Raw genomic sequence first — 14,438 nt, 5'->3', positions numbered from 1 at the left:
TGCAGGCTTCAAAGAGAAATGATAAGCATTTGAAGAAAATTAAATTAAAATATGATTGAAATTATTAAATTGGTAATACTAGATTTGCAATGTCATGGAAAATAGCTACCAATGACATACAGTGCCCTTCATAATGTTTGGATCAAAAACCCATCATTTATTTATTTGCCTCTGTACTTCACAATTTGAGATTTGTAATAGACAAAAAAATCACATGTGGTTAAAGTGCACAGTCAGATTTTATTAAAGGGTATTTTTATACATTTAGAAATTACAGCTGTGTTTATACATAGTCCCGCTTCCCCCTCCCCCCCAATTTCAGGGCACTACATTATTTGGGACACATGGCTTCACAGGTATTTGTAATTCTCAGGTGTGTTTAAATGCCTCCTTAATGCAGGTATAACCGAGCTCACAGCACCTAATCTGCCCTCCAGTCTTTCCATCATCTTTGGACACATTTATTGCAGTTTATCAATTATCAACATGAGGATTAAAGTTGTGCCAATGAAAGCCAAAGTAGCCGTTATGAGACTGAAAATCAAGAATAAAATTGTTAGAGACATCAGCCAAACCTTAGGCTTACTAAAATCAACTGTTTGAATCATTAAGAAGAAAGAGAGCACTGGTGAGCTTACTAATCGCAAAGAGACTGGCAGGCCAAGGAAGACCTCCATAGCTGATGACAGAGAATTTTCTCTATGATAAAGAAAAAAACCAAACACCTGTCCAGCAGATCAGAAACACGCTTTAAGAATCAGGTGTGGCTTTGTCAATGACCACTGTCCGCAGAAGACTTATTGAACAAAAAAACAGAGACTACACAAGATGCAAACCAGTGGTTAGCTGCAAAAATAGGATGGTCAGGTTACAGTTTGACAAGAAGTACTTATAAAGAGCAACCACAGCAGTGTTTCCACATGTCAATTTTTTTTCCTTAAACAGAATCCCAAATTTCCTGGAATTTTATGGTATTTCCTGACATTTTCAAAATCCTTCCTATGTGTTATTTGTTGTTGCCTTTTTTTCCGTGGGCACATGTTAACCACACAAAGAAGAACAAGGCAAAACAAATCTATGTAACTACACCGTATCTGCCTGCTTCTGTTACTCACTTGTACAGTGTTATGCAAGGCAGCTTTTGCTGCCTCCAACAGCTTTCGTTGTCTTCGGTTTTTCAACCTGTTCTCATGTGTCTCAGTCTTTGCTCTTTCTCCCTCTCCCTCTCCCTCCCTCTCCAAACCCCTCTTCCTCCCTCTCCCTCTTTCTCTCCCTCCCTCGCCCCCTCCCCTTCTCCCTCTCTCCCCTTTCTTTTTTCTCCCTCCCTCCCTTTCTCCCTCTCTCCTTCTTCCTCTCTCCCTCCCTCTCTCTCACCGTCTATCTCTCCCTCCCCCTTTCCCTCCCTCCCACCCCTCTCTCTCTCTCTCTCTCTCTCTCCCCCCTCCCTATTTCCTCTCCCTCCCCTCTCTCTCTCTCCCCCTCTCTCCCTCCCACTCTCCCTCCCCTCTCCCTCTCTCTGTCTCTATTTCCCCCCCTCCCTCCCCCTTTCTCCCCTCCCTCTCCCTCTCTCCTTTTCCTTTCCCTCTCTCCACCCATAGTGCTCTCTCGCTATGTTCTCAGCCATTTGAACCCACCCCCCTTCGTTCTGTAAAATCAAGGCCAATCCCAAAGTAACTGCAATCTCACCGCCCACTGATAACTTTTCACCATCAGGCTTATCCAGAAAAAATACTGCTCCTGAAAAATAATCAAAGGTTCAACTTCCACTGAGAAAGTGAATTTTAAGGACTCATTGTTATATGAGAATTTTCCCGAAAGGTCTGTGACCCATAGTGCTGTGGCCATAGCGCTATGTTTAGACATTTGAGCGCCAGACCGGCAGCGCTGTGTGTATTACCTTTATACCCCTTCGTGGGCCGGATGCGTAAATTTACCCAAATTTCCCGAAATTATTCAATTTCCCTAAAATTACCCGGAGACAACCAGAATTTCCTGAAATTCGGGTAATTTCCTTCAAAGTGGAAACACTGAACCACAGTTCTGGAAAAAGTTCTTCTGGACAGATGAGACAAAGATTAACTTATATCAGAGTGACGGCAAGAGCAAATTATGGAGGAGAGAAGAAACTGCCCAAGATCCAAAGCATACCACCACATCTGTGAAACACGGTGGTGGGGGTGTTATGGCCTGGGCATGTATGGCTGATGAGGGTACTGGCTCACTTATCTTCATTGACGATACAACTGCTGATGGTAGTAGCACAATGAATTTTTAAGTGTATAGACACATTCTATCTGCTCAAGTTCAAACAAATACCTCAAAACTCATTGGCCAGCGGTTCACTCTACAGCAAGACAATGATCCCAAACATACTGCTAAAGCAACAAAGGAGTTTTTCAAATCTAAAAAATGGTCAATACTTGAGGCGCCGTCAATCACCCGAATTGAGCATGCCTTTTATATGCTAAAGGGAAAACTGAGGGGGACTAGCCCCTAAAACAAGCATAAGCTAAAGGCCTGGCAGAGCATCACCAGAGAAGACGCCCAGCAACTGGTGATGTCCATGAATCACAGACTTCAAGCATTCATTGCATGCAATGGATATGCAACAAAAATCCTAAACATGACTGCTTTCATTTACATGACATTGCTGTGTCCCAAACATTATGGTGCCCTGAAATGGGGGGGGGGAGCTATGTATAAACACTGCTGTAATTTCTACATGGTGAAACCGAAATGTATAAAAATGGCCTTTATTAAAATCTGACAATGTGCACTTTAACCACATGTGATTTTTTTTCCATTACAAATCTTAAATTGTGGAGTACAGCGGCAAATAAATAAATGATGGGTCTTTGTCCCAATCATTATAGAGGGTACTGTATGGGGATGAAAGGTCCCTCATTCTACACTGTAAATTTTAGTCATGAATATATTATAATCTCAGCACCTCAATGTTGCATAGAAATATTGAAGAATTTTGCAGATACAGAAAAACGTATTCTATTTTTCACTAATTTTTGGATGAGGTAAAGAATAGTAGGTAAATTTAATTTTAATAGGACGGCATCAGAGCTAAAGAGCTAAAGAACATGGAAACAGGCCCTTTGGCCCAACTTGTCCATACTGACCTTGTCTTGTAAAGAACTGGGTTATATATTGCGTTAATTCCCTAGGAAAATTAACCCAATTTCAGTGGAGCAATATGGAGAGTGTGAACCAGAGAACTGGTGATGGTGTTATAGCCTCAGGATATAGGCTTACTGAACATGATGTTCCTCTGTGGCAATAGGTTTGAATGCAGTTTAGAATGATAAGAATGAAAGGTCTTCAGAAGGCAAGTTGAAAAGATTTTATGGGCTTAGTGGGAGGCAAATCTACAACCCAAATTGGGTTAAATATTTCATTTGGTCACTGATGCTGAAGTCAGGTATGTTTAAGTAACTCTGTTTTGTACACTGTCTTTGAAATTTGGTCCATTGGAATCAAATTTCAGAAATGAAGTTTGATCTGGAGCTCTAGCATGTTTGCACACATGACATTGATTAACACATGTCAGGTTGATAATACAGATGAGAAATAGGATGCCTATAAAAAGCTCCAAGGGAAAATGGAAAATAAAATAATAAGGGCACAGCCAGAGTACGGGAGCATTCTCAGCAGACTAATAGCCAATTGAAGAGGGAGCCAGAGAATCATCTGTGGGCATATCAAGCAATAAAAAGTGGAAGTGATAAGGACCTACTGATTACCAGAGGTCATGACTGGAAGACAAAATGAGTACCTGTCTTTTTAAAGGAAGAAGATGTTGCTGCAGTCAGAGGAAAAGTGGACACATTAGATGAGCTAAAAATTGATAAGAACAAACTACTAGAAGGGCTAAATTTACTTAAAGTAGATATCACAGTACAGGCATGACATAGGAAAGACTGATTCACAAAACTTTTGAAGGATAAATTGAACAAATACAGACCATGCAGTTTAAATTGGAAAATGTTTAGAAGCAATTAATAGGGACAGGATTAAAATTCACATGGCTAAGTATGAATTGATTAAAGGACATCAGTTTGGATTTGTAAAGAACAACTACAGTTTCACTAAAGGGATGAGAATGTTTATTTCCAAATAGCCGGACAGTCACTAGCATCATTGCCTTAGAAGTCCTGTGAAACAGGTTCAATCTTAACAGTGCTGCTTTTTGGAGTTTACACATTCTCCCTGTGGCCACGTGTAGTCCCAGGTACTGTAGTTTCCTCCAACGTCACAAGTTACTGGTTACTAGGTTGATTGGCCACTGTAAATTATCTCTGTGTGGGTGTGTGGCAGGCGAACCAGGGGAATGTTACTGAGCATGTCTGAATGAAGAGTTTGCAAGAAAATAAAAGGGGAAATAGGGTCGATATTGATTGCTCTGAGAGCTTGCATACTAAGTGGGCTGAATGGCCTCCTCCTATGCCATAGGCAGGGAATATACAACAGACTCGCCAGCAAAGTTGACGGGCTTGGAATAAAAGGGACAGTGACTTCACGGATTAAAATTTGGCTAAGGCACAAAGAACAGAAAGTCAGAGTGAATAGTTTTTATTGGGCTGGAAGGAAGTGGAACACGGTGCCTTAGGGATTCTGTGACCACTGCTTTTCCTAATTTGTATTAACAACTAGGTTTTAGTTATACGAGGAACAATTTCAAAATGTGACATCACTTCACAAGACTGGTGAACAATGAGGATGATTTTGATAGACTTGGAAAGACGGTGGAATGGGTAAAATTTAACTATGATAAAAGGGAAGTGATACTTTCCTGCAGGTTATGCAAAAGGATAGAGAGAAAATAGTTTTAAGAGTGATGCAGGAATAGAGACCTGGCTTTTTATGTGCAGGTCTAAACATTAAAATCCTGTACATTTATTAATTACCTTCTCGCCCACACTTGTATTAGTAAAATTTCACTTGCCAGTTTCACTCTAACTGGAATACTATGTCCAACCAAAGGATGGAAAATACATTTATTAGTTTGACTTCAAGGATAAGGGATTATTTGGTAGGGAAAGGGTAAAGAAGCTGGACTTATAGCTTTAGCACAGTAAGCTGACAAAATGCTTTAGAAGTGCTTCAAATAAAGAGGGGTCTACATAGATATAAGGAAGCAAAGTGCACCCAATGGTGGTATGATAAAGAACCTGAGACATATACCTAACATGGTTGATAAAAGAAACAAAGGTAAATTCTTTACATACTGTAGCTAACAATTAGCCTCTGAAATGCAGTTCCTTAGACAATGATGGTAGAAGAATCAACCGTGGCTCGCAAAAGTGAACTGAATTAGTAATTTAAATAAATGTACTTGTGGACATATGGAGAAATGGCAGATGAATAGTTCTGGCTGTACTTCTTTTGTAGAGGGACAACACAAATCTGAAGGGCAGAATAGCACTCTCTATGGTATATGATGATTCAATGGTCCTTCGGGATAATAGAAAACTTTAGATGGTTCTTGCAGGAATTCGACTTCCTGGACTTTTGCTGAACGGTATATTGTTGGAACAGAGGAAAGAAGTGAAGAAAGACCATGCGTATTTATTGCATCTTTTTAGAATGTCCCAATTAATTTTCCAGTTGAAGTGCAATTGTTAGATACACAAAAAATGGCAGATGGTTAGATCTAATAAGCATTTCACAGCTGATCCGATTTGTGGTATTTCTGACTGTACAAGACTTATTCAATATTTGTTTATGGTTCACCTCGTATTACACAGTCAAGTATCAGAAAAGGGCTTGAATTCACAACTGGCAATTGGATCAAGTTGAGTACAGCCTTGAGGCATTACATAGTGAAAGCATAACATTAAGGGCTGTCCCACAGCCATTGGGATAGATTTAGCAACAAGACATGTTCCTTACAATGCAGGAATTCGTAGCTTTCATGATTTTTTATCCAATATCTCGTAGTTTATCATTATTCTGGAAATCCCCAAATGAACTTTATGCATAATGCAATGTACAAAACAATTTTATGAATGGTGCAAAAGGCTGCAAAATCAATATTTTTTACATTTAGCAGGGAAAATAATCGGTGATCAGGATGCAACAGTCTCAACACCAATAAAGATGGAACCCACCTATTTACGCAAGGAAACAGACTCAAAGAAACATACTGGTAAATCCTGCTTGTGTATTACAATGTTTTCTAATATATTGTGATAACAACCAATTTTTTTGGAAAAAGGAAAACTGGGAACAATTTCAAAATATGGAGTCACTACAGGACTTGCATACCTGGTGAACAATGAGGATGATTACGAAGCTGGTGCAATGGGTAATATTTAACTATGATAAAAGTGACGCAAATCTTTTCTGTAGGTTGTGCAATAAGATGCAGAGAGTACAGTTTTAAGAGTAGTGCAGGAATAACCTGGCTGTTTATGTGCATGTCTGAACATTAAAATCCTGCAAGTGTATTCATTGCTTTCTCGCCCAACCTTCTTATAGTAAAATTTCACATTACAATTATTTCAAATCCTGCTTGTGCATCACAATATTTTCTAATTTATTGAGATATCAACCAATTTTTTGGAAAAGCCAAATAAAAAGTTGGTGAATTAGAAAAAATGAGTAAAGATTTTTTTAAATCTGGATAATTCCCATTTGATCTTCTTACATGTTAATAACTAATCTAAAAGACGACCCTGTAGTTTCTTATTTCTTTGCTGTATGATCTTCTTGTACAAGGTGATTTCAGCAACAGCTAAAAACAGAAACTGTTCATCCTTGAAAGAAATTCAATGGGCTAAAATGTACATGGTTACAGTAGAGGAGCAAATTGCTGCTGAGATGCTCTTCATAGATCAGAGTGTTCCTGACCTCCACTCTGCTTATTCCAGCATGGTAGTCTGAGACAAGATTGACATCAGATTCCAGTCCATCTGATCTTGTGCTCCACTAATGGACTCAGCATTTGGATCAAGGGTGGAGATGAGTGATGGTTAGATCCACTTTGAATTTGGCCCTTAACCTTTATGCTAGGAATAACTATTGCTGTTGCACATTGCTACGTTGGTGTGATGTTTGGTGGACTGTGTGGGGTGGGAAGACCCGTTACTCCTCCCGTGCAGCAGGTGGCGCTGCACAGGACAAATGGAGATGTTTTGTATATAGTTTATCCTGTCTGTAGACAGTGTGAGATTCTGTGTGTGCAGTCATTTTTGACTTGTCTTGCTGCCAGCATTGACTAAAGTATTAAAGATTTCTGTTGTAAATTGAGAACTCTCAAGTTTTGTGCAGACATAGAAAACAAACATGAAAGTGGTGTCAGAAGTGGGATACTTCGGTTTGCGTCCAAAGACCCAGAGAAGAGCCTATTTTTCGATTAAAAAAGAATATATATATATATATATATTGTGTATATATATATCTATATATTGTATATATATATATATTAGTTCTGTAACTAACATTTCTCGGCAATTCGATCGTTTCGATCCCGAGCGAGAAAGGTGGTCATTGTATTTAATGCGAGCTGAGTTTTAATTTGAAAGTATAGCAATTACGACTGACCAGATGAAGAAGGCTCTCTTGTGTTCATCAATGTCTCCAGAAACTTTTACACTGCTTCAAAATTTACTTCCAGAAGAAGTAACTTAAGTTTCATATGCTGAAATCACAATGGATTTGCAGCTGCACTTTGAAGAAAGTCGAAATTTCCTAGCAGCTCACCTTGATTTCTACCAGACGGTGCAACAGGAAGGGTAATCGATCGTCAAATTTCTTGCCGAACTTCGCACCAAGACAAAGGCATGTGATTTTAAAGATCAATGCTGCGAAAAGTGCCAAGACAATGCGTTGCGGGATAGACTGGTCATAGGTTGCAGGCACGCATTCATCCAGCAGGCGATTTTCAAGGAATCGGTCACCTCATTGAAGAATGTGTAGTGTGCTAAGATGGCCGGGCTGCTAAGTAAAGAACTGCACAAAATGGCTGGCGAAACAGCGTCGAAGGTCCCTCAGGAGTGCATACAGTTCGTCAGACTTGTCCGCAACGCCAGATTCTGCAACGCCAGAAACCACTTGACCGATGCAGAGCAAATCCAGAGAAGGTGGGACAGTTTCAGAAGAGCCGTTCCCCAGTGGGGAGAGGATCGAAACCCTGCTACCGGTGCGGCACGACTGCTCAACATCACCGTGAGTGCCCTTATATTGAGTCCGTTTGGTATGCCTGTTACCGAAAAGGTCATCCCCAGGCAGTGTGTCAATCCGTAGGAAAGCTGAGAAAGGGCAAGAAATCGCAAGACCAAATCGCGGAGACCATTCCTATTGACGTGCTTGGGGTGTCTACGATCACCGACAAGACGAAGATTTCGCTGTGGGTCTCGAATGTTGATCTACTGTTCCAGGTGGACACTAGTGCGGCTGTGTCGCTAGTGGGTCAGGACATCTGGGAGAGGATCGGATCGCTGCAACTGAAACCGGCCAACACCCGCCTTTTCGGATATGGATGACAGCGCATTCCCACGAAAGGCAAATGCACGGTCGTCGTTTCCTGTAATGGGATGACACAGATGTTGCCGCTGATCGTTGTTGGTAAAGAAGGTACATCCCTGTGCGCCATCGACTGGATCCATGCTTTCAAGCTTGACATGAACGCCTTGATCTACGATGGATCAACTATGGCATTGGCATCTACCACGGATTGCAACATGGTCAGCAAGTGCGAGAACAACCGGCAGAAGGTTCTTGACCAGTTTCCGACCGTTTTCGCACCTGGACTCAGACATTGCACAAAGATGAAGGCACAGCATACTCAAAGACGATACCGTCCCTAAGTTCTTCAAACCAAGACCAGTTCCGTTCAGTCGGATGGGCGCCGTCGACAAGGAACTCTGCCGTCTTGAAGAAATGGGAATTATCACCCATGTGGACCATTCAGAATGGGCCACACCCATAGTTGTCGTTCAGAAGCCTTGCGGCAAGGTGCGCATCTGTGGCGACTACAAAGTGACCGTAAACCCCCAATTGCACATTGATCAGCACCCCACACCTAGAGTGGACGAGCTGTTCGTCAAGCTGCAAGGAGGACAGTACTTCTTGAAATTGGACATGTCCGACGCGTATCTCCAAGTGGAACTGGATGACGAGACAAAAAACCTGCTCGTGATCAACACGCACAAGGGACTGTTCAGATACAACCGATTATGGTTTGGACTGGCACTGGTGCAGGTCATCTTCCAGAAACTGGTCGACAATCTCGTTGCCGGGATTCCGTACATAGCCGCCTACCAGGATGACATAATTGTCACGTACAGAGGAAGAACACCTGCAGAACCTAACACAGGTCCTCACGGCACTGACCAACTACGGCATGAAGTTGCGAATGAACAAGTGCGCATTCTTCCGACAACAGGTCACATATCTCGGACATGTGATCTCGGCAAGTGGTCTGAAGCCATCGGAAGAACGAGTGGATGCCATTGTGAAATTGCCGACGCCCGAAAATGTGAAGCAGCTTTAAAACAATATATTGGCAAGGTGAACTACTTTGGCAAGTTCATACCGGCACTTTCGACTTTGTGCATACCATTGAACAACATCTGAAAACAGGATGTCGAATGGCACTGGTCCAAAGAGTGTGACCATGCACTCACCAGGTTGAAGGAGATGCTCGCCCAGAAGATGCACTTGGTCCACTATGACCCATCAAAGCAGATCTCGCTGGCAACTGATGCATCGCCATATGGTCATGGAGCTGTAATCTCGCAAACGACGCAGAACGGCAAGGAAGAACCAATCGCGTTCGCATCCAAAACGCTGACGACCGCCGAGAAAAACTACAGGCAATAGCAGAAAGAACAGCGTACAGATAAAGCAAATACTGATATCTCTTCAAAAAAGAACACTGGGGAAAACTGGTGAATTTGAGCCTTTAGCAAGTTGTGAAACGCAAAAAAGGCTGGAAAAAAAGAGTGAAGCGAGGTCCAGCCAAATGGAGACGTTCAAACTGGAAATGGGGAACGTGATGTTTGATGGACTGTGTGGGGTGGCGAGGACCCGTTGCTCCTCCCCTGCAGCAGGTGGCGTGGCACAGGGAGTTTTGTATATAGTTTATCTTGTCTGTAGACGGTGTGAGTGGGCAGTCAGATTCTGTGTGTGCAGCCATTTATGACTTGTCTTGCTGCTAGCATTGAGTAAAGTATTAAAGACTTATGTTGTAAATTGAAGACTCTCAAGTTTTGTGCAGACCTAGAAAACAAACACGAACGTTGGATTGAAAAGTGCAGATAAATGGTTTTGTTTTTTCCTTTACTGAACGTTAATGTTTTTAAATTCACTTATTTCATGTTTTAACTTATTTTTTTAATTGTCTCTGAACATAAGATATTTTTAAATGCAGTTCAATAAACTTTGACAGCATTGAGCTGCAAAAGGGTCATTGTAATCCATTGCCAGCAGCCTAGTTGGGACTCATAGACCGTACTGCTTTGTAGGATGGCCAGGTCCAGAGCTGATATGGACCTCTACAACTTCAAAAGTTACTGTAGAATGGCTTCTAAATACAATCCTGCATGTGGATTGAGGTCCAACGCTGATGAACTAGAATGGCCTTTAACTTTAATGTACAAGGTGCATTAAGTCATTTGACCTATCGTGACTGAACTTGATCAAAAATATCTGGTCATCTCTTTATGATAGCACAAAATAAAAATGAGAGCTACTTTATGCTCTTCATAATAGGCATGTGGAACTGACCCCAAAGAGAGAAAGCTAATGCCAAATCTAATTTTATATTTATATAAGATTGGCTGACGTAATAGCACAATCATTAGGAAATCTACTGTAAGCAACAAAAAATGACTGGCTGCCTCTTCATTATTGTGCAATTATACACCTCTACACATCACAAGGCTGTCTGCACAATGGTGCAGGAAGAGAATGAAAATTCCACCTTCAATGAACAAATACAAACAATGAAAGTCTTTCAAGGCTGGGCCTTTGTCTGACAGAACACATATTACTTTGCAGCATACTTGAATTATTTTGTCAATTGTAAAATAATTGGCCAGAGAAGAAGAAATCATATAATGGTTGAGGGACGCAAGATTAAATGTAAAGGATTTAGAACATAAAGTTCTAAGAATTCTTGATGCTGATTTATGAGGTTGTGGATATTGCTTCCAGTATCATCAGTTGAGGCAGAAACCATGCCTATCTTTCATTATGTGTTTGAATATGTGTATAAAGGAAAAGGGTGAAAAAAATAGTTTTAATGTGGAAAGTAGGCAGTAATATGGACTGAATGCAATGAATCATCCATACTAACTCTTTAAATTGTAAGCAGATCTGCTACGTCTATGTTATTGACCATATCTTTCTGCATTTTTTTCAGAAATACAAGCAAAAACGTTTGAAGTTGTCATCTTCTCTGAGTTGAAACGGAAGCCAAGGATATGCTATGGATGCAAAAAACCACTCCTTGATGGAAAAAGCCTGGACTTGATATTGAAAACTCAAGATGTTCGAGATTACTTTGCTCAATGCGGACAGAAGCATCGTGCCTTTAAGAGTTCCAATGTATACTTACACTTGCTTGCGAAATGTGTACAAAAGAAATATGGGTTATTTGATCAACATAACTACATAATGCCAGAAAAAATGCGAGCACATTTAAATAGTGCCCAGTCCACAATGCTCCAAAGCATGAATATCATTCAAGATCCAGGAGCTATTAAATACACAAGTAAAACTGAGAAATGTAATTTTAAACATGCAAAGACAGAGCAATATAAGACAGAAGAAGGAGAAATCTCTTCTAGTTGCCATTCCTCACGATCCACTCTTAGTCGTTGAATTCCGTGGTCCGCTCTTCAAGGTCATTGGGATTCAGGACCAAACATTGAACGAGTTTCCAGAACTTTTGAACATCAAATAGCTATAAACATCCTGTGATGACATGTTCCGTAGTATGACGTTTCCCCGAATTGACGATGAAGCCACGAGAGTCTTGGGTGGTCCCATAACTGTCACTGAGGTCCAAGCAGCCATCACATCGCTGCAAAGCGGAAAGTCGCCCGGCCCTGACGGCTTCACTAGAATATTACAAAGCTTTCTCTGCTCTCCTCGCACCAGTCCTGAGAGATATGTACAATGAGGCGTTTTTACATCGTCGCCTACCGCCCACATTGTCGTGGGCTACTATCTCCCTAATTCTTAAAAAGGAGAAAGATCCCCTGCTTTGTAGTAGCTATAGACCAATTTCACTCCTGAATGTGGACCTCAAAATCCTCTCTAAAGTTCTTGTGCTCCGTCTTCAACAAGTGATGCCCTTTATTATCTCGTTAGATCAAACAGGGTTTATGCCAGGCCGACAGTCCTCCCACAATACCAGGCGTCTCCTTAACATCATCCATTCACCAAGTAGTGAGACCCCGGAGATAGTGGTCTCCCTCGACGCCGAAAAAGCTTTGGTTACGCTCAGAGAAGGGCTTTAAAGGTATCACACGGTTTGACACAATTCATAAAGTCTCATTGTATGCGGATGACCTGCTCCTGTACATCTCGAATCCAGTCAGCTCTCTCCCTGTGATTACGAATATCTTAGAACGGTTCGGTGCGTACTCTGGTTATAAACTTAACTACCAAAAAAGTGAACTATTACCGATTAACTCATCGGCTAAGCAGCTCCCTCGCTCTTTAACCTCATTTAAATGGGCAGAGGACGGATTTCGCTACCTCGGCGTTTTTATCACAATACCTATATCTGATATGTTCCGCACAAATTTCCTGCCTCTGGTTGAGAAAGCTGAAAGAGACTGACCGCTGATCAGTTTTACCGTTATCCCTCGTGGCCCGGATAAATCTGATCAAGATGGTCGTCCTACCCAAATTCCTGTATCTTTTCCAGCATGTTCCTATATTTATCACTAAATCTTTTTTTGATAAATTAGAAAGGAGAATATCTAAATTTGTACTGGATGAATGATGATTGCGACCACCTACCGACCTGGGTACACATGGAAAAGGCGAGTTCACATCTCCCGTTGCGGTCTGTCCTATGCTCTCAACTCCCCCTTTCTATAACATCTGCGGGTGCAGGCCCAATTGCGTCCCTCTCGCTCAAGATATGGAGTCAACTTAGGAAAAACTTTGATTTACAAGGCCCTTCCATCTTGACCCCACCTTAAAAATCACATCTTGAAACCTTCAAGTACAGACTCCGCATTCAAAACCTGGCATAGTAATGGCATCAGTAGTATCAAAAACCTACACAAGGATGGCATTTTTTCGTCTTTTGCGGAGCTTTCGTCCAACTATAGCCTCCCAAACTCCCACCTTTTTTGTTTTTTCCAGATTAGGGATTTTGTGAAGAAGATATTCCCCCATTTCCCAAATCGTCCCCCTGAAACCCTGACCGATTCCATCCTAGCTCTAGATCCCATTACTGAACAAACTACATAAGAATATCCAATACTGGAAAACACTTCCTATCTCAATGGTTGGCAAAATTAATGCCATAAAAATGATTTTTTTACCGCAAATATTATACCTTTTTCAGACGATTCCGATATGTCTGGCAAAAAACTTTTTTTAAAAATTGGACTCTATTGTTAATGATTTTATCTGGGATTATAAGAATCATAGGATAAACAAAAGACACCTGTGTAAATCAAAAAGAAATGGAGGCTTGGTTTTACCTAACTTTTTGTTTTATTTCTGGGCAGTTAATATTAAAAATATGAATTTCTGGTTGGAAGAAATAGATCATCAACCAGACTGGTTAAAAATGGAAAAGGAAGATTGTCTACCTTTTGATATCGGTTCGATATTATTTGCTACGTCTAAATTAAACAAAAACATTTATAGGGAAAACCCTATAATATTTAGTGCTATACGAATTTGGAAACAATTAAAAAAGACATTAAAATTAGATAACTTATCACTTTTTCTTCCAATTGTGAATAATCCTTTGTTTAAGCCTTCATGGTTGGACGGGGGTTTTACACAATGGAAGAATTATGGAATTAAAAATATGGGACAACTTTACAAGGAAGGCACTTTTCTGACATTTCAGGAGTTGCAACAGACTTATGGACTTCGAGGAAATGATTATTTCAGATATCTTCAACTTAGAGATTATGTAAAATCGAACTCTCAAAATTTTCGAATTAGAAACTCAGAAATTCTTGATGAATGTTGGAACAAACATCCTAATACAGAAAAATTAATATCTTATATATATAATATCTTATTAGACAGTGACATTCCTTCGACAGACTTACACAGACAAACATGGGAAAAAGAATTAAATCAAGTAATAACGAAAGATACTTGGGAAGAAAGTTTGCAACACATACATCAGTGTTCACTAAACGCCAGACATTCTCTAATACAATTTAAAGTAATACATAGGTTACATTATTCAAAAACAAAACTACATAAAATTTTTCAAC

General features: G+C 40.5%; 1 protein-coding gene across 2 annotated transcripts in view; it reads left to right on the top strand.

The window, feature by feature from the left end:
- zgc:174906 (uncharacterized protein LOC571548 homolog) overlaps window positions 1–14,179 on the top strand; it is a 60,426-nt gene extending 46,247 nt beyond the window's left edge. For both annotated transcript variants that reach the window (XM_055647982.1, XM_055647983.1), the window contains 2 exons: window positions 6,059–6,157; window positions 11,378–14,179. In XM_055647982.1, the coding sequence (XP_055503957.1) occupies window positions 6,059–6,157; window positions 11,378–11,838 (560 nt within the window). In that variant the 3' untranslated portion in view covers window positions 11,839–14,179. The remainder of the gene's footprint in view (window positions 1–6,058; window positions 6,158–11,377) is intronic.
- Window positions 14,180–14,438: the final 259 nt, after the last annotated feature.

Source organism: Leucoraja erinacea, chromosome 16 (assembly GCF_028641065.1).
Source record: "Leucoraja erinacea ecotype New England chromosome 16, Leri_hhj_1, whole genome shotgun sequence".
In the NCBI taxonomy this organism is placed as follows: Eukaryota; Metazoa; Chordata; class Chondrichthyes; order Rajiformes; family Rajidae; genus Leucoraja; species Leucoraja erinaceus.
The sequence above is the reverse complement of the archived record's forward strand: the minus strand, read 5'-3'. Positions and strand labels throughout refer to the sequence as shown.